The following is a 20,862-nucleotide window of genomic DNA, read 5'->3' on the forward strand; positions in this document are numbered from 1 at the left end:
CACTGCCTCTGTTACAACATCAGCATCATTATCGCTTGGTTGTGCTTTCAAATCCATCTCTGCGCTGCTACAGGCCTCTTTTTTTACACTCCTGTTTATGTTGTTGTCTATTCTGTGTGATGTCTCTGTGTCTGTAAGCTGTTTTGACCCTAAAGGGGATCAATAAAGTTTTTATCTATCTATCTATATATGGCCAAAATCATAATCCAGATTATTTTGGTCAATATTGAGATCACCATTATTTAAAAAGATGCAAAAAAACATAATGGATTTATTTACATTTACTCCAAAAAAATGTCTTTTTAACAGTGAACAGTTAAATATAATTCAAATTAAACAACTAAAAAAATACATGTAGCCAAGTAAAAGTACAACAAATGAGGTTTACGTTGAGCTAGTTAGATATTCTCTTGCTTTGCTCAATTCAATTCAATTCAATTTTATTTATAGTGCCAAATCAGAACAAAAGTTATCTCAGGACACTTTACAAACTAGGTAAAGACCACACTCTATGACTTATTTATGATTTACATAGACCCAACAATTCCCCCGTAGAATACGGTGGCAACGAAAACCTTCCCTATAACAGGCAGGAACGTCAGACAGACCCATGCTCATGAACAACATTGGTGTATGTGTGAGCGTGTGTGCTGGGATCAGAAAAGAACAGATTTATGTTGTTGATTTACCCTCCATTTAATCGAGAGAGTCCTCTAACCGGGCTGCTTTCTTCTCGTCCAGGTAACCGCTGCTCTCCGCTGTGACCCTTGGAGCCGATGACGCCCTCCTGCACAGATCCAGGACCGAGCCCAGAAAAGATCAACCCCTGCACCAGCCACAAAACACGAACCCTCCCTCCTTAGCGATCACTTCCAGACTATGCAAACAGACTGTATTTATTTCTGAATTTAAAGTAGGTTTCACTGTAGATTATGATTGTCTACCATGACCTATCCCTTTCACAGAACCACATGACTCTGCATACACTAAAATAGGGAGCAGATCTGCTGAAGCTGATGTTTGTGATGAAGTTTAGGAGTGGTGATGGAGAGACTAGAGGGGAGGATAGAAAGGTAAGAGATAATTCAACACATTAATTACTTGAAAAGAAGGGTAGTAAAGATATTTCAGGTGAGTCGTGGTGTTAATATCCAACATATGCTGTCTGACAAGTGAACTAAACCAAATGTTTGTTGTTTTTCTAGTGAGATCTTGGCATAGCCCTCAATAGGACGGCTAAAACGAGCTCCAACAATGCACTTTTTAATATATGTCCACATTATTTCTAATGTATGTAACGGTTTTAAGAGTTTAGATCTGTCTTGTTGCTTGATAATAGGTACTTAGTTGTCGTTTTTGATTTACGGAAGAAAGTCGTGCTATGGCCACAGACACTTGACTGAATCAGTTACCTGTCATTGAACTGTGATATACTGAAGCGATAACACCATGTATGGGTGTTATCTGTAATGTGAATGAGAGGGTTATGTGAAATGCATACCGTTTGTTTTTAGTTGTACTAATCTGCTGTATGAAAGGAGTTCCCAGGATGTTTTTTTTTTCTTTTATACATTTCAAATGAAGTCACCGAAGACTTGAAACATTACAGGTTCATGTGATTAAATCTCTGACTGAAGATATTGAATGATTTTTGCAGACATGGGTGAAAAGTAGTTATAAACTAGTTTGTGGAATCCCTATGAATTAAATTGGCATCAAAATAGATTAAAAATGTTTGCTTTTATTTATTTTTTTCTGTCGTTTTCGGGTGCCAAGACTTGAGTGTTGAACCCTCCCTTCTGTCATATTGGCTCTACAGACAGGACCACCATGAAAAGCCTCGACTCTGACAGCACAAGGCATTTTAGTAACCAGTACAGCTCACCCTAAATTATGAAACGAGAACAAAATGTTGGCAGAAGCACCTAATCCTTAATACATCACATATGGAGCATTGGCTGCTCACCAGTAGCACATGTTTCTGTTTAAACTTTAAAAACATTGTTTTCATGGGTTAAATATGTGTATTGTAGCTGTCAGTGCTGTGCAGAAACAAAAACAAAAACCAACCTTGACTTTAGTCGAGAAAAACTTGAATACGGACAAATGTTTGACATTATGTCACGTGGTTTGAAAAGGCTTCAAAAACTCAAAAAGCTGCAGAATCTAAATCCGTTTACCCTTAAACCAATATGAAGGGATCTGGAGCTACAAGCAGTGATGGGCAGTTATACTGTGTCATGCTGTCAGGGGTATAATGTGAGGTGCTTTTACTAATAAACTAAGCAAATAGTGTGTCTGTGTAAGAGCTTGAGCGTTGTTGACGTTGTAAAATATTAGTTATAGTTTGTTGATCTTTCAGCGTCATCACAGATGCATAAAGACATTCTTAAAAACACTGAATTACTTTGCTGTTACCACATGACGACAAGGCTAAATAAATTTAAAATACTGTCAATCAATCAATCAATCAATACTTTATTTGTTAGGGACAGTGCACATTAATGAACAACGATAACATATCACTGTAAAAGTGCCGGATTATAGCAAAGATGCTAATTTGCATCCGTATACCCTGCTAAAAAAAAAATTGAACAAATACAAATACTACTAAATAAATGTATAAAGTACAGATAGAAGAGACAAGACACACCGTACAATACATTACATACTCAGGCCCACACAGAATAAATCAATGAAATAAAACGTTGTGTGCAATATGATACAGACGAGTCAGTGGTCGCACTTTTGATTTCATTAATTTCGAACGTTTCCTTTCACATTTCTTCCTAGGACACACTGGGAGACGAAGCACGATTATTAAAGCAAATCATTTAGTGTGTTAAGATAAAATGAAGTAGTTAAAAGGGGTGCGAGACTCATTGTGAGAAATATACGGCCCCTGAGAGTAACCATGCAGAAGAAGCAACTTAACTTAAGTGGAGTAAAGTTGGATGGAAATGAAAGCCTTAAAGAATTGGTTCATCACAGTATCCACAGTATCATCCGAAACCTCCGGCAGTAACCGGAACCGTAATTTGACTGTAGACTTACAATCACAAGTCGAGAGTTACAACAGTTACAATCCGACCCACATTTAAAACTGAAATGATCTAAGTTAAAAACTAATATCACAAGTCTGAAGATGGGTAGAGGATTGATGATCTGCTAGATTTCTCAGTTTGACACGTTGGTATGGTCATTTAATTTGAGTTCCTTACCCTCCCTCCATATTCAGTAACAGTACTCACTTTCAGTATCAGTCCCTTTGCCTGACAAATGCAATCTGAATTTAAAAGGATATCTGCAGCCCAGATTAATTATATGATAGTAAACAGAGTTGATTTCCACTGTTTTCACACCATCAACATAATCATACTGCCGTGCTTTTCAACAGAGCAAGAGCGGCAATCAAACTCCAGCAAGCAAACACTAAGAAGAACTGCAAACAATCCTTAAATCCTCACACAGCTTCCCCCCATTATTTCCCCTCAAAGGCCCCAGATTGTAAAAAGTAAGCTTCCCATGTAAGCAGGTCGAGGTGCTATATAAATAAACTGAGAAATGCACACAGGCCGTATTTAGAAACTGTGCTGTCAGGACTTCTGTACGTTTTTTTTGTTCTCGCAACTACACTATATATAGATAGAAAGTGCTGCTACACACATACCTCCACAGAGTCCTGCTGGATAATGCTGCTCTGTCACTCGTTACACTGCCTTGTGCTCTATGTGTCAGTATCTGGTGCTGATAGGGAGGGGCGTCACAAAGTGGCAGTTGGGAATCAAAGGGCTGCTCACCCTGCAGGTTGTGATTGACTGGGGGTTACAACCAGATACAGACACCATCACACACTTCTTAAGTGCTGATTGAGAGGGATTACTTTTGTATTGGTTTCTTCATTGGGGTTTTTTTTATAGAGGAAAACGATATATTTTACCTTCATCTATCGATCTCTTCTGCATCTGATTTCCTACCAAATTAACCAGCGTGTTTGGAAACTCTTGGATCTCGTCCACAGTTTGTTGTCCAGTGTCGTGTCGCGTAGTCTTGTGTAAGTCATCTTGATTCATATTCATCATCTTTTCACTTTCTCATATTTCGGTCTAATGCTAGAAGAAGAAAAAAACGTTTGCAACTTCAAAGGCCGGATCACTTGGATACCATGGCAACGATGAATGATTGGCAGGTGGCATAGTTCCTGCAGTGAAAAGGGGGTGGGGGGGGGGGGGGGGGGGGCAGAGCGGGTTCACCTGGTTCAGAGGGTCACTGCTGGAGGAGTATGCCAGGAATCCGGCCCAATGATCCTGAACAGACCTGAACTGACGAGAAAGCTCAGATTTTTCTTTAATGTGAATCCAAATCTTAATATTTAACCTAAAATTAAACTTTCTCTATTTAACATGTTTATTCTTTTTTGTACTTTCAACAGAGGGGAGGCCTGCTGCAAGGATCAAAACGTGATATTGTTGATGATTATTTCTAAATCCAGCATGAATCCTAAATGTGTCTGACATCTGAATTATTGTTCAGGGTTTTCATATTTATTATAACAATATTCAGTTTGAAAGTTTCCTTTCACATTTCTTTCTAGGACACACTGGGAGACAAAGGTCGTTTAATTAAAGTAAAGCATTTTGTGTGTTAGAATAAAATGAAGTAGTTAAAAGGGGTGCGAGCCTCACTGTGAGAAATATACGGTCCCTGAGAGTAACCACGCAGAAGAAGCAACTTAACCTAAGTGGAGTAAAGTTGGATGGAAATGAACGCCTTAAAGATTTGGTTCATCACAGTATCCTCCCGTCATCCGAAACCTCCGGCTGTAACCGTGGTTCAATTATCTGCTCACTTTAACACCAAAGAAACTAAAGTGCACCGTGTTTTTACAATACTGAAGTCTAATGGAGATTTTATCTCTGGAGGATGCTTTTTAAGAATCAGACTTCAGGTTTGTTATGAGAGAGACGGATTTAAAACCATTTAGAAAGGAAAAGATTGATGAAAACCAAGTATGCAACTGTTGATGCATCACGGCTCTCAGCTTTAATCAGCAGAATAGTTTCATCTTAAATCGGCAGATACAACTCTTTTAACCATTTGGTCGAATGCCAGAATGTTTAAAGGAATAAAAGTATTCATTTAACAATTTAAGAGTCAATTATAAACCTATTTAATATCTTGACTGTGTAGATCTCTCTCTGTAGATGCATGCCATGCTACAGTAATACACAATACAAGTTCTGTACTTGGTAGAATCCGGAGGTATTTGTACTTAATGCCACTTAAAAGCAACCTCAAAACCTTGTTATTCAGTTTAGCATTCTTATAAAGTATTTTATTTTTATTATTATTATCAATAATGTGCACCAGCAGTAGTTTGCAAAAAAAAAATACTGCATGTACTTGACAATTCTCTGGTACTCATACTTTACATGAGTATTTTAATGTTGTGCTACCAAATTTCATAGGGAAATGTTGCACTACATTTATTTAACAGCTGTAGGTACTTGGCAGATTTATATTTTACGCATGCAACGGGTGATTTTTTGGTGGCATTGTTACTTTGATTGCAGTCCTTCTTTCACTACTGATGCATGCCATTTTTAAACTACAGTACACAGCACTTAGCATGTAGTAAAAGTGCTGCAGAAACAAGTTAATTATAATTATTAGCTCATGCAGCAGCTAGTTTATTGGTCTTCTGGAGGGCAGGAGCCAACTCTTTGTGTGTGTGTGTGAGTGTGTGTTTGTGAGTGTGTGCGTGCATGCGTGTGTGTGTGTGAGTCAGTTTTAGAGTAACAGAGGCAGGTCGAGGCAGATGGCCAGACAAGCTGCAGCCTCATCCATACCTCCAGGGAGCCGTATTGCCTGTCCTGGAATGCTCTACATCCAGGTGACCTTTGACCTTTCTGGTGTGGAGGAGAATGCTGACTGTAACCTCACAGTATAATCGTCTGCGTCACACACGGTAAAATCATCACACAGGCTGCGTTACTGGAGGTTTTCCAGGAACGCATTACCTCAGTCGTGCATTAAATGAGTCCACGTCTGCTGAGAGCACGATCCAAGTGCATTACAGTAAATCAATTTATGAAGTGAGAGGCGCCGTGTTTCACTGCAGTACACTGTGCAAATGTTTCTGCCTATCCAAGTGGAAGCAAATATTAAGAGAGCACACAATTACAAATGCTGTGCATCTTCAGGAAATATTCTTACCTGTGTCCAGACCTTTGAATCCGCCAACTGATGAGTCTTTCTGATATCAGGAAAGAACTAGACACCATCTTGTCACACCAGCGGCAACGCCAAACTGGGCCAGGGCCGTTAAGTGCATGTGCGGGGGTGGGGTTCCCTACTTTCTATCCCCCACTTCCAACCCTCAGCCTCAAATTACACCCATTTTAGAACTACATACAGACCTGTAAAGTTTCTTGACTGCATCTTGCATAGTAGTGACACTATCACGGTGACAAAATAGGGCAGTAAAATGGACGTAGCCTCTCCGTCGAGGTCCATTCTCTCAACTTGATCTAATCCTACTCGCCTGCGGGAGTCGCCATCTTGTCAGACATTGACTCTGCGTCATTTCCTCTTACCAAAAAAGGGCTTTGATGTGATCTTTGTGTGTTGGGGGGAGGGAGATACGTCCATCTGGCTGACGTGTACCTCCGAGGAGAAGTGAGGGCCAGAGGCTAGCTGTCACTCAAGAGGCCGTGCCGCTAATTATTCATAATCTTTAACATCCAATAAAATAAAAACTAGCCTGGTCCATAATACCCCCCCCCCCCCCCAGTGTTGTCATGGAGATATGACCTATACATACAGACTAGAAAGTTTTTTGTACCAGGCCTTAAATGGTTTTAATAATGCTGTGAAAACGGCCTGTTTAACATGAGGTAAATGAGAAATTGCTCGAGTTTTAAACCAGCACCTAGTGGACACTCAGTGAATTGCAGTTTTGGATGGGATCAACCACGAAGTCGCTGTGGTTGGGGCTTGTGCAAAACACAGTGGGTGTTCATCGGTAAACCCGTCTGTGGTGATATTAGAAGCTCAGAGCGAGTGCTCCAGTTTTTAGAGCGCCAAACTCCACATAAGGAAGGTCGAGTGGTGGTTGATCAAAAAAAACACGGGACCGAAGTGCATGTTGATGAAATCGCAAATCAGTTTTTTAAAATTTTGTTATTATACACATTACACGTGGATACAACCAAAATACACACACATTCACACAGCACCAATACATGGAGAGAAATCAGCTCAAGGGGGCCGTTCATTGAGTCCACAGTCCAAGATTTGAACCAGCATCGGTTCCCAAGTCAAGTCCCTGAACAGACCAATCTACAGCCACCCCCGAATAGGGCTATTATTAAGTAAGATGGATGTACGTGCATTTATGCAATAGTTTCACCTGGGAAGGCCTTGGAAATGAAATACAATAACAATTTGTCTTCAATACAACGTGACTGGAATGAAGTATTATGTGAAAATGTGTAAGATTAGCAGGTTTTTGATTCAACCGACCTCTATTAGCTAGTCCCGGTGTATCTGCAGTTCTGTTTGTTGAGATCTACAATCAATGCTAACTGTGTGTTTTTACGATCTCTATGGAAAACCAGCCAACACAAAGGCATGACATAATTCTATGAAGCTACAATTGAGTTTGATTGTACAAAAATATAGCCGTCTACCTCAGAGTTTCAATAAAAACGTTTCCTTTATCCTCTGCCAGTAGACCTCAAAGGGTCTGAAAGCGATGCAATGCAGCCACATGTTAAGCTGTTTTTTGATTATCGGAGGTTGGCCGTGACCACAGACACACCCCAGCGTTCACAAACAAGTTGGATAGCTTCACTGTATTTATGCGTCCACATGCCCACCATTGACTGAGAGCATCAAGTTCACACCCATCCTCTGGAGAGCTGAAGTATGTACAGTACAATATGTTACAACATTTCAGCACAAAATGACTCCTGGCATGAGCTGAACATCAGATATGATTTACGATGTGTAGTCATAAGAGAGAATTTATTATTTTAGTTAAAGCAATTACATTTTTTATTGGATTTATAAGAGATATCTATATATAATAGATATAAATCTCTTTTATAATAGATATAAATCTCTTTTATAATAGATATAAATCTCTTGTTGGGTTTTTGTTCAAGTCTGCTTTAGTGCAAGTTTCACGATAGTATCCTCATAACACATGTATTTATTCACAGATTGAACTGCAGTTTGGGATTATTAAGGGAAAACATCAGTGAAGGTCTGAATCTTAACAATTGGACAACCACTTAACATTATCGTGGGATTAAATTTTCCTCTTCACTCTCATCTCTTTCTCTTTCTCTTTCTCTTTGTTGTCATCTGCACTTCATCAACTCTTTGGATACTTTATTTTTCCTTCGAGCAAAAAATGAATTCAACCCAGCAAGTCCGTCGCTGAAAGATCTGCGGTCTGTCATCATAACTCGTGCATGTACACTCTCCAAAGAGTCAGTGGCTTTGGTTACAAATGTCCAAGTGACACAGCATGTTGAAAGCTAAAGAAAAACTGCTTTTCATATTTAAATGTTTTAGCTTGACCTGTTCAAGACAGAATTACTAGTTTTCCTAACCTGTTAGATTGCTCAAGACATCAATGTTTGCACTTTGGCAGTCACTACGCAAACATTTAAGGAAAAATTGCCTTTAAAGTTTGTTTATTGTCCAAACAAATGAATATTTAACACACTGATGATGGATTATAGTTTACTAGTTTGGCATTTGATAGTTATTATCCAAATAAATCCTAACATCCATTCTTTCAGACCCAAAATTGTGCAGAAATAATGATGTTATGATGCTGCATAATGCTGCATGTTTACATCATATACACCCGTTCACATGTCTGCTTACATCTGATACACACATGTCTTTCTACATCTCACGCCGACGATGTTCTCCGTATCTAACTCTGTGACTGGATTCTGACCTGTACTAACACACTAACATCCTGACACTTATTCTTCTTTTACACTTTATTCTTGTTGATAGGTTAAAAATGTTTTTGTATAGTTGCACTGTCGTTATTTACTGCTCTGTGTGCCCTGAATTGCCCCCCGGGGACAAATAAAGTGTTTTGAATTGAATTGAATTGAATTGTTAGTGGTTTCTTAGTTAATGCACTTAGGCTTTGTAGGGCGGTATAGTTGCCCAGATTTCATCTGAAGCGTGTACTCTGTACTCAACGCAAAGATGGCACCTTCATGGTTGGATACACACTGATCGAATGATTTAATGATTGTGGCTAGGAGTGTCATGTAGGTGCACTAATAATTTCACACTAATGAAGGTGACTTCTAACAGCTGTGAGCAGATTGCTTGCTAATGTTTGCAACCAGGGGCTGCTTGAACGACATATGTGTGAAATGTTTTGCAAAAGAGTGTGAACACTGAGTGAACCTAATGAGAAAGCATGTATGCATTTGAAAGGGGTCACTTCCTTTGTGCTTTAGAGGGAAGGATGAGGAAAACATGCATCCCAGTTTCATGAAGCAGGAAAAAGCAATCCAGAAACACTGAAACTGCTGCCGAACTCTGCCACCAGGGGTTGTCTTAACAACGTTACTTTAAACTGAGAGACAAACACAAAAATCACTGCAGTTAGAAAATGCAGTGGTCCAAAACAACCAAGTCCAGTTGCTTTTGACTTAGATTTCTTTAGGGATGGTGATGAAAAATTAATGTAAAAGTGGCATCAGTCCTCTCACCTAACTCTCTGCATATCAGCGTATTTCCTAAGATCTCAGGCTGTTTTCATTAAATATCTGTCAGGGTTTAACAGTCTGTATTAGTGTCCTCTGCTTTGCTGCAGTACGGTGGGGGGGGGGGGCAACAAAATGAACAAGCTTGGGAGGAAGGCTATAGCTCCATAGTTGGAGTTAAATGGGCCGATCTGGAGGTGGTTGCGTAGGGGAGGAAGAGGAGGCAGCTGGATGCTATCCTGGAGAACCCTGGAGCATGTTCAGCCACAGACGCGTCTCTCCTCGGCACACCACAAAGCGTCTTGGCCGGTCCTTTGTGCCAGTAGGCGTCAAGCTTCACAACCGAGCATGACCCCCACATAAAAACTTTAAGTCTCGCGCTAACCTTTGACCTTTGACCTTTGACCTTTGACTTTGGAATTCTGACCCCTGCATGGGCTCTGGTGCTCTTGCACTTAGCTGAACTTTGACTTTACCTTGCATACAGCCGGCCGACTGTATGTATATATTAATTCATATATTCAGATATAGACAGATGTGTATTCATTCATATATTCACTGTACATTTATATGTATATATATATATATATATATATATATATATATATATATATATATATTACTGCTGTTGCTGCTAAGACACGTCAACATCCTCAGGGGGGAAAGTTACTAATCTTTTCCTTCTTAGGTTTAATATTCACGGTGAGTCAACTTTTTATTTCCCTGAAGCTAAAAGTAAAATTATTAGCCAGTTTACAAGCACTTTAGAAGAGATATTGCTGAAATTCCTTGGTTGCCATTAGCGGTTGATAAAAGTTAAGCATTACTTACACCTTATTAAGTGTTCACAGACTTCACCAAATGTGTTTTTAATGGTCTCGTTGTGCTGATTCACATCAGATTTTAGGATTAGTAAAATCTTTTACATATTGCAGCTGGAGCCTGCTGTTTCTCTCTGTTGTGTCTTTGTTGGATATTAGATCTTATTTGTCCATTTGTTTTTACATAATTTATTTATATATTAAGTGAGAGCTTATATTAAGGGAGTGCTCATAAAATGACTAACCTACATCTGTTATCAGCAACATTTCAGTCCCCATGAGTTACTTCTTAAAATGGGTGTAATATTTATAGGTTCACTTATAGATTAAGGTCTTCTTTATCACATAAACAGAATATTGCACATTAAAAATGCTTTCTTTAAAGTTACTGACCATTTTTGGTACATTTGCTCAATTGTGTTTGCAAAGTAATGAACTTCTACAAAAACTATATGTCATAAAATTATAAAATACTATTATTTTATAGGCCACGTAAAACCTTCTTTAATTATACATTTATATTCGGAAGAACTATTGTTTTTTGTTTTAATTTACTGTGTGTGAAGTCATTTTCCATCCTGTAAGTTGTAGTTTCTCGCTTTCCAAAACAAAACAAAAAAAGACTACAATTCAGTAAGAAACCATCAGGAAGTGACATCATACATTCGGAGGAGTAAAGCAGGGTGAGCATGAATTTTCTCTCATGTCTTATTTTTGTCTAGTTTCATGTTAAAGTTCCACCCTGTTTATGAATTATGAAGAAAGTTGGTCCGACCAAAACTATAAAAAAACATTTTCCGTCCATCTGTCCGTCTTTTCTCTCTTTCTCTTTCCTTTTCTTCCTCCCCAACCGGTGCAGACAGATGTCCGTCCTCCACAGAGCTGGGTCTGTCTGACGTTCCTGTCTGTAATAGGGAAGGTTTTCGTTGCCACCGTACTCTACAGGGGAATTGTTGGGTCTATGTAAATCATAAATAAGTCATAGAGTGTGGTCTTTACCTAGTTTGTAAAGTGTCCTGAGATAACCTTTGTTATGATTTGACACTATAAATAAAAAATAACATTGAATTGAATATATATAAAAGTTCTGTTTATGTGCAGAAGGTAGGCTCGCTAAATCTGGATCATTCCCAGAGCTGTGGCTAAGTATTTTCCACCCTGTTGACCAATCAGCAGTCCACCCATAGGAATATTATTTGCCTGAGATTGGTCAATTAAAATATGTTTTCCAGACAGTTAAACACGTCACTATTCTTACTCTTTTTTTCTCCCAGAAGGTTTGAGGCCCAAATGTTGCTCCATGACAGGAATTACCTGCATAACGTTTTCATCTGATCTAAGGAGATGGACGCGCCTGGCTGGCATTTCTGCATCTCACCGGTACAGTTTGTGAACGTGGAGCACAATGGTGAAGCCCTATCTCAGGGGAATCGTGCTGCACATGCGATGGAGCATCTAATCCGTGCCTTCTCTTTTCATTCCTGATGTGATGTTGTGAGATGGACATGACCTACTTCCTCCTGAACAAGAATGTAACCACGCAGTGCGCACCTGGAAACAGTGCCGTCCAGGATGTAACTGTGTCGTCTGAGCTTCTCCATAGGATGTTGCTTGTTTTAATTAAACTGACTCTCACGCATGCTGCTGTTGTAAAGGAAGCTAAAAATGCTTCCAAGTTGTTGTAGTTGGTTGCAGATGTGTTGTGACAGGACATGATGTAATGTAGAACCAACACTCCAAAACCAAAACAGACTTTCCTTTTTATTTCAGAGGTCAGAGACAGTTCTGAGCTCAACGCATGGTTTGTGTTTAAGTGTGCATTTGTGTGTAAATATATATATATATATATATGTACTTCCTCCGCGCTGAAGGAGTTGGACGGGATCTGACGAGTTAATGTGATCCACCTGGAGATCCTGGAGGGGGACCTTGGCTGCTACACTGATGAAGAACAGCTCTGAGTGAGTTCACTAACGTCTTTACATGTATTTTTAATGCAGGTAGAGCTCCAAACTGTCGCAGACATGTTTGGAAGTGTTCCGTAGCATTTATTCAAGTCAAACTGCGAGTCCTTCATGGTCTGTGAAAGTTGACGATTATGTGTTACAGCATCAAACATTTTCAACAATCTGAGTTTAATGGTTTACATTTCATTTAGCTGACACTTCTGTCCAGAGCGACTTCCAATAAGTAAACATTCAACAATTAGGCTACAAACCAGAAGAGCAAGTTATCAAGGAAGCGCAGTAGCTTCAAATAAGCCGATCTATAGAGTGCAACATACAGGTATAAGTGCTTATTATTTATTTTGTTTTATTTTTATTTATCTTCTTAGCCAAGGTGCAGTAGAAAGAGCTGCGTTTTTAACCTGTGGTGGAAGTTGTGTAGATTTTCTGCTGTCTGAATGTTGATGGGGAGCTCATTCCACCATTTGGGAGCCAGGACGGCAAACTTTCATGGTTTAGTCGAGTGACTCTGTTCCCCAGTGGGGGAGCGGCAATCTGATTGGCTGATGCAGAGCGGAGAGGGCGGGCTGCGGTGTAAGGTTTTATCATGTCCTGGATGTAAGCTGGGCCTGATCCATTAGTGGCACGATAAGCAAAGTGCTAGTGTCTTGAAACAGATGCGAGCAGCTACAGAAAGCCAGTGAAGGGAGCGGACGAGCGGTGTAGTGTGAGAGATCTTTGGTAGGAAGACCAGTCGAGCCGCTGCATACTGGATGAGCTGCAGAGGTCGAATGGCACAGGGTGGAAGACCAGCCAGGAGGGAGTTACAGTAGTCAAGGCGTGAGCTGACAAGAGCCTGCACCAGAACCTGTGCGGCCTTATGGGTCAGAAGAGGGTTTAAAAAGTTTTTAGCTCACCTCATGGCCGTACATGGAGACTCAAACCTGGACCCTGAAGCTGAGGCATGGCCTTCTTTTGTAATTACAGTGATTATCAGTAGGCCAACTGTTGATTTAGACCTACAGCAGAAAAAAACAACACCAACACTAAGAAGCTTTGTTTTCTGCCACGGAGAGCTGTGCAGGCCTATCCTTTGCCAAAAGAGCAAAGAGCAGGGAACAAGATTTTGTAGGATTTAAGTTTATCCGTCTCAGTTTAGGTTATCCGGCACATAACAAGGTGCACCTTTTGTAATAATCATTTAAATTGTGACATCTAACCCTGGTTCACTACTGTATGTTCAGACAGCCAAGACCTGAGATGATAACAGACAGAAAGTCAAGTGTGGTCTCCTTGTAAGCACTCTTGGAGTGGACGTGGCCGTGCATTTAGAAGCAAATCCATCTAAATAAATGTGCCTTTCCCCGGGCTCTTCGTCTCACTAATGCAGTGTACTGCCTTGGGTGGTGAATGCCCCGGCTTTGTGGCATTTTATTAGGACAATAGTAAACCCCCGATGGCTCGTCTGACTGGTTACTCCGGGTGAAATACGCCTGTGGGACGTAGATGTGCACAGGATGCCAGAGGAAGGAGAGCAGAGGGTGGAAACCGTCCAAGCAGTGAATTTAAGAGCAGTGCGGTGAAAGCGGCCAAAACAGGAGGTTGTGCCTTTTCCCTGCAACACAATTACCGATGCGTATTCTTGATTATACTGTATGGGGCCAATTAACTTCATGTAGTCAGATTATTAAAAACAAATTGTGATTCATCCTTTTTTTTTCTTGACTTTTCACTAAATTAGCGTTTGCTTTATAGGCAGGCAGTTACATAATACAACACAGGAGATTCATTCATTCATTCACTCATCTTCAACCGCTTGTCCCTGTCGGGGATCGCGGGGGGCTGGAGCCGATCCCAGCTGACATTGGGCGTGAGGCGGGGTCCACCCTGGACAGGACGCCAGTCTATCACAGGGCACATAGAGACAAACAGAGACAGACAACCATTCACACCTACGGGCAATTTAGAGTCATCAATTAACCTAAACGATCTTTTATTCATTCCCATTCCCTCTTCCAGAAATCCTGTGACATTTCATCTTTGTCCATGTCTATTTGAATAAGAGTTTATTGTAGTGCCGCTGCTCCTTTGCGTTGAAAGGAGCCAGTTGAGGTGGTTCAGGATCATCTAGTAAGGATGCCCCCTGGGTGCCTCCCTAGGGAGGTGTTCCAGGCACGTCCAGCTGGGAGGAGGCCTCGGGGAAGACCCAGGACCAGGTGGAGAGATCTCCACACTGGCCTGGGAACGCCTTGGGATCCCCCAGTTAGAGCTGGTTAATGTGGCCCGGGAAAGGGAAGTTTGGGGTCCCCTGCTAAAGCTGCTGCCCCCGCGACCCGACCCCGGATAAGCGGATGAAGATGAGATGAGATGAGATGTTTACTGTTTGTTTTTTTATACTTTCTGTATTTATTTAGCTAAGAGTTTATTGGTTATACTATACTGTATTTTTTTTGTGTTGTAAGCTACTGGAAATTCACTTTCCTTGCGGGAGTTCATCCCAAAGGATCACTAAAGAGAAGTCTAAGTTTAAGACTAAGGTGGGGTCAGCGTTACTTTGTCGCATGTTAATTCAACTTTTTCAGCTGCTATAGTAATGCTCGCTTATAAATATGTCAAAGGCCACAGTCTGACTCTGAATGGTGCAGCTGTAAAAATGGCCTTCCTGTGGGCTTTCTTAATTTAACGTACAATGCCGGATGACAGCTTGCACCGTTGTACTGTAATCCACTTTCTACTTAGAGGATGTGGAAACTATATCGGTGGGGATTTTCTAAAAATGAAAGCTGTTGCCTTTTATAGATGAACATCAAATTATTTTTAGAACTTTTAAAGTGAAAGGCCCCGTTTGAGTGGTCTGAATAATAACTGCAGCAGAGTTCTTGCAATCACAACACGATGAAGTTTACACTTGATGTGTTTCAGATTTGTTTAGCTGCGATCCATCATACTGGTCCAGTCTTGTGAGTATTATATTATATATATTAATATTTCAAACCACAACAATAGGGGGTTTAAATGAGATAATGCAAGCTAAGCCTGGGTATCAAACGTTAATACATACTGAAAGTTTGCTTTGAACGATGCGTCAGATTATTGTTTACTTTTTAATCTATTAATCCGATTTGTCATTTATATTCATTATTTTAGGCAGTTTTTATAAATTATTACAGAGTATTTAAATAACTCTCCATAGTATAGACATTTTTAACAAATCTTTACTCCCCAAAACAATGGGAATTTTTCCTTTTAATAACATTTTGGCAGCAAACACTTGAATAATTCTCATAAAATTAAATGTTGTTTAAATGCCAATGGTTCGGATTACTTGGTAGTCTAAAAGTGAGTGCTTAATTTAATCATTGACAATTCCCTATCGCATTAGGATTCAGAACTTTGCCTAAACCTGTAAATTATATTTATTCAAGTACAACAGCAGCACAGCATTTAAAAAAAAAGTTATGACATTTATGCTTATGTAAATATTCATCATATTTCTTCCGTGAGGTAAGTCTGTATTCAAAATAGCATTATTAACTTTATTAACTTTGCTGATGGAAAATATATTTAAAATGTCTTAAAAACGTCTTGACCTTAAATAAAAACCACAAAGCAGATTTTCCCGTTTTGTCGACAAAAATGTGACATTAAAATTTATTAGATTAACAGATTCATTCTTGCTTTTAGTGAGAACTCATCACACCACTCGACATTTTGCCTCATAAACAATCACAACACGCAGCAGCGCACCATCATACAGCAACTTTACTGAACACAACGCCTGTTCTAACGCAAAGACAGAATGAATACGATGTAAAGTAGGAGCCAAAGTTAAGATTCACATTCTTATCGTCAATTCTAGTTCGTTGAAAATTACCCTGAGCAATAATCTGTGTAAACATTTCTACGTTTGCCCCAAACTAATACAATGAAGAAAAGTCTGTGCTTCCTCTTCGACGCGACATTCTCCATCCTCAGTAAATACGTACATGGAAATAAATTATGTTATAGGCATGCTGGTGTTCAGGTTTACATATCGTATGTTGCTGTGCATATACAAGGCATAAACATGACACCAAGTATTCAATGGATCATTAAAGATTCGTAACACTTATCTCTACAATGGAGTATGATGGAGACGGCAATAGATAAATATCTCACATGTCGCTCAATACTGTATTAACGGAGTGCATTCGGATGCTCCAGCAGTAGATATGTAGAGGCTGACAGCTGTTCTGCATGTAGTGACGGGCGATCGACATGCTAAGGAAAGGACAGAGAGCAGCAGAGGTCATTCTGAGCGAGACTCTGGATCAGTCTGCACCATTCAGCCCTCTTCTGAGTGATGTAGGCTGGGGTGATGATTTGCACAGGAAGACGTGGCGAGCCCTCCACCCTGGCCTTCTCGCACAAGGCCTCTGCGATACAGATGACATACATGCCGCAGTCATAGCTGTTCTTCTGCGAAGGGCAGGGCTCCTCCACAAACAGCGCTTTTCTCCCCGCGCCCATGAAAGGCTCCAAATTGCTGGCGATGCGCCGCGCGTGCAGTGAATTGCTGCCATTTTGAGAGTCATAGTGTGCAAAGTGGTTGGAGTTGTGATGGTAGACCAAAAGGCTCCAGTGGGATCCCCCCGCGGTCTGGTTGGAGTTGTCGTTAACAGCTAGGAAGACCCAGTGACGAGAAGCAAGATCGAGCGGCTCCAGAAATAGAGCTAACTCATCAGGGCAGGAAGCACACTTGATGAACTGGGTGACCTCCGGGCTGATGAAGGTGATAGTCTCCCCCAGGACTCTGAAGCGCTCAGCAGCAAAGTACTCAAAGGCAAACCCAATAACCTGGTCATTGAGCCAGTAAGGTCCTTCCAGTAAGGACACATCAGAGCGCCGCAGCAGGCTGTCCTGGTAGCTCAGTACTACAGGGTCCATCCTCCAACACGGTCGGTGTCAGTCTGAAAAAATACAGATTTTAACGTCCGAATGCGATTCAAACTGGACTGTTAAACACATAAAGCAGTTTAAAAAGGTGTCATTTGGGGTCCTTGGAAAATTTTATTATGTCATTTTTAGTTTCAATACTTGCTGGAAAAATTATCGTGATTAATCATAAATGATAATCTACAGCAGCATAATATCAACTAAACTGTGAAATTAATGTTAATTGCAATTTGACAATAACACTGTTACTGTGATGTGACAGATGACATTTTATTAAATGTACCTCACTTCACCATAGATTGACATTATTGAACCAGCTGTATAAACGTAAAAATTAGGCAAAAAGAGGTATAATTTCCTTTGTATAGAGTTGTTACAAGGTCACCTTAGCAACAGTTGTCATAGAAACGTAGAACTTTCCTGGCAAGGATCAGGAATTATTGAAGTTACACTACTGGTATAACGTTATATTCAGAGTTTGACATCATTGTGTCTGTTAAAACAAGAGTTTGGGTATTTTATTTGCTGTTAGGGCATATTAGTATAATTTAGGGGGACAATACCACTCTCCTTTTCAGCCCCTAGGACCATTACTCAGTCATCTATTTCACATTTATTTTATTACTGCATTTATTTATACATGTATTTATTTATTTATGCATTTATTTTTTGATTCCTGTATTTATTTATACATTTATTCATGCATTTATTTATTTATTTTTGTATTTATATCTGTATCTCTGCATTTATTTTATTCTATTTTATTGTTGTTCATATTTTGTATTTTATATTTTATCTTATTTTAGTACTTCTGATTGCTCTGTACCGCTGCTACGATGACCTAATTTCCCCTCGGGGATAAATAAAGTTATCTATCTATCTATCTATCTAAATTTCTGTATCACTGCATTTATTTATTTATTTCTGTGTGCATTTATGCATGTATTTATTAAAACATTTATTTCTGTATGTATTTATTTGTTCCTGTATTTATTTATACAATTATTCATGCATTTATTTATTTCTGATTTTTTTCTGCATTTAATTATTTATTCCTGTATTTATTAATACATTTATTTCTGTATGTATTTATTTTAACCTGTATTTATTGATGTAATTATTTCTGCATTTATTTATTTATTTATTACTGTTTTTATTTCTGCATTTATTTATTTATTTCTGCATTTATTTATGTATTACTGTATTTATTTATTTATTACTGTATTTATTTATTTATGGAGAACGAAGTCATGTTTAGTCCTCTATATAACTGACAAACTGACGTAACAGACTAAACGGTCGTTATTGCGCTAGTTAGCTTAGCTTAGCTTAACAGCTCCTTTCACCATCACACGAAGCTAAACAACTCAACCAAACAGTCATTTTTAACCTGTACAACATGAACAGCGTACTGTCGAATTCAAACACATGCTCTTGGTTAAATGTCCATACCTGTAAAAAGACACATTCAAATAAAAAGTACTACGAAAACTGCAGTCTTATCCCTCATTGCAGTGACTGACGTAAACCGCGGCAGGAGACCTTTAACGTTTTTGCGACAGGGCAAAGCTGCCTTCTGCGCATGCGCAAAATACATTTATTGAGCGGGTAACGGTCTATGTCGCTACCTGCAGGGACTGAAAAGTGATCAATGTCTACATTTTACAGTTATATAATCAGAAAGACAGACACATGTGTATTGATCAACACATCTCATGTCGTGATAATCTCATATAAACACAAAATACACGCTCAGATTTGTTTTAATTGTCATGTAAAATCATGTGATGTGGGGAGTCCGTTGGTATCCGTGTTATTTCTTGTTTACTTCCGGTAGTTTCTCTCCGTCCATGGAAGGATGGCGCCCCATTGATATGGAGGACTAAAGTGACTTTAGTCTCAATAAATGTATAAATAAAAACAGCAATAAATGAATGAATGAATAAATAAATGCTAAAATAAATGAAAACATAATAATAGTAATAAATATATGAATAATTAGGATATACTTCCTCGTTAATATATGGACACAGAAATGCTTAAATAAATAAATGTAGATGAACAAAAATGAAGAAATAAATGTAAAGCAATATTTATTTATTATTTTATACATTTATCTATGCATTTATTATTTTATTTATTTATATATTTATCTATGCATCTATATATTCATTAATTTATTTCTGCATTTATTTATTTATTGAGACTTAAGTCAAGTTTAGTCCTCCATACGTTCATTAGCTGTGCCAGCTGTAAAGAAATTTTTCATGATCTAAATGTATACTCAACTGTAAATATAAACAAAGGAACCATTAAGTAAGAGTTAAAAAAGTTATATCCTTCATTTAAACATTAAAAGGTTAATTTAAGGCTATAAAACGTGAAATATTTCATAATGTATTTGATGAATCAGTAGCCTCTTTAAAATCGCTTCTTAAAACTTTAAAACTTATAGACTTGCCTTCCTGTGATGTCGTCTTTTTATCCTTTTATCTCATTATTCTTCTTTTTTTTGCAAACACCTTAAATGAATTAACTAACAAGCTTATAATAAATCCCTTTGTCTTCGGTACCCTTTTATATAATGACGTGTAATTTATGGTGTGATCCACTTCATTGGATTTTACTATAATTATTATGTGCTTTGTTTGTATTGTATTTGCATGTGTATTTTGATTTTTGCTACGTCAAAGCACTTTGTTAACCGCTTTTTAAAAGGTGCTATACAAATAAAGTTATTATTATTTTTCCTATGAGAATTGTTTTTGCCAGTCTTTCTCCAACCGAGCCAGCTGAGAGTTCAGAAAAATTTATTATTAATTGTACCGTGTGTAATTGTGTTTTTTTGTTGTTGTAAATACTAAAATAATGCCGTGCTGTTTTGTTTGGCGGTTTTAGTTGTGTTTATATCTTTGCGTAAGTTTTGTCTCTTCGTACAGCAGAGTGGTTTTACAAGCAAGTCAGTGCATTAATTGTTTGGAGAGTGTCTGAAAATAAAATGAAAACAACTGGCTACAGCAATTTATTGATATTAGAAAATATAATTTAGCTTTTTAATACTTCAGTTCAAAGGATGTATTGAATCACTTAAGTGTTATATGTGTACACAAACAAATCACAAGTCAAAACAACGCTGAATTTGGCTGAATTATAAAAGCTATAATTTAGGCCATGTACTAAATCTGCTTAAATTAATTTAGTCAATGTTATAAATCTGCTTTTTATTTATTTTTAAATTAATTTAGTCAATGTAATAAATCTGCTTTTTATTTATTTTTAAATTAATTAAGTCAATGTACTAAATCTGCTTTTTATTTATTTTTAAATTAATTTAGTCAATGTACTAAATCTACTTTTGATTTATTTTTAAATTAATTCAGGCAAAGTACTTAATCTGCTTTTTATGTATTT

The 20,862-nt window shown here is 38.5% G+C and overlaps 1 protein-coding gene across 1 annotated transcript; it reads right to left on the bottom strand.

Moving 5' to 3' along the window:
- Positions 1-16,237: 16,237 nt before the first annotated feature.
- Positions 16,238-19,005, bottom strand: senp8 (SUMO peptidase family member, NEDD8 specific). The gene is made up of 2 exons (XM_083917263.1): positions 18,904-19,005; positions 16,238-17,465 (listed from the first exon to the last, which is right to left on the bottom strand). The coding sequence occupies exon 2, from the start codon at positions 17,440-17,442 to the stop codon at positions 16,777-16,779; it is 666 nt and encodes a 221-aa protein (XP_083773389.1). The 5' UTR covers positions 17,443-17,465; positions 18,904-19,005; the 3' UTR covers positions 16,238-16,776.
- Positions 19,006-20,862: the final 1,857 nt, after the last annotated feature.

Source organism: Echiichthys vipera (genome assembly GCF_963691815.1).
Source record: "Echiichthys vipera genome assembly, chromosome: 1".
Classification (NCBI taxonomy): domain Eukaryota; kingdom Metazoa; phylum Chordata; class Actinopteri; order Perciformes; family Trachinidae; genus Echiichthys; species Echiichthys vipera.

Bases quoted from the DNA above. Each gene is read 5' to 3' on its own strand.
- senp8 (XM_083917263.1), bottom strand. From the start codon at position 17,442: ATGGACCCTGTAGTACTGAGCTACCAGGACAGCCTGCTGCGGCGCTCT.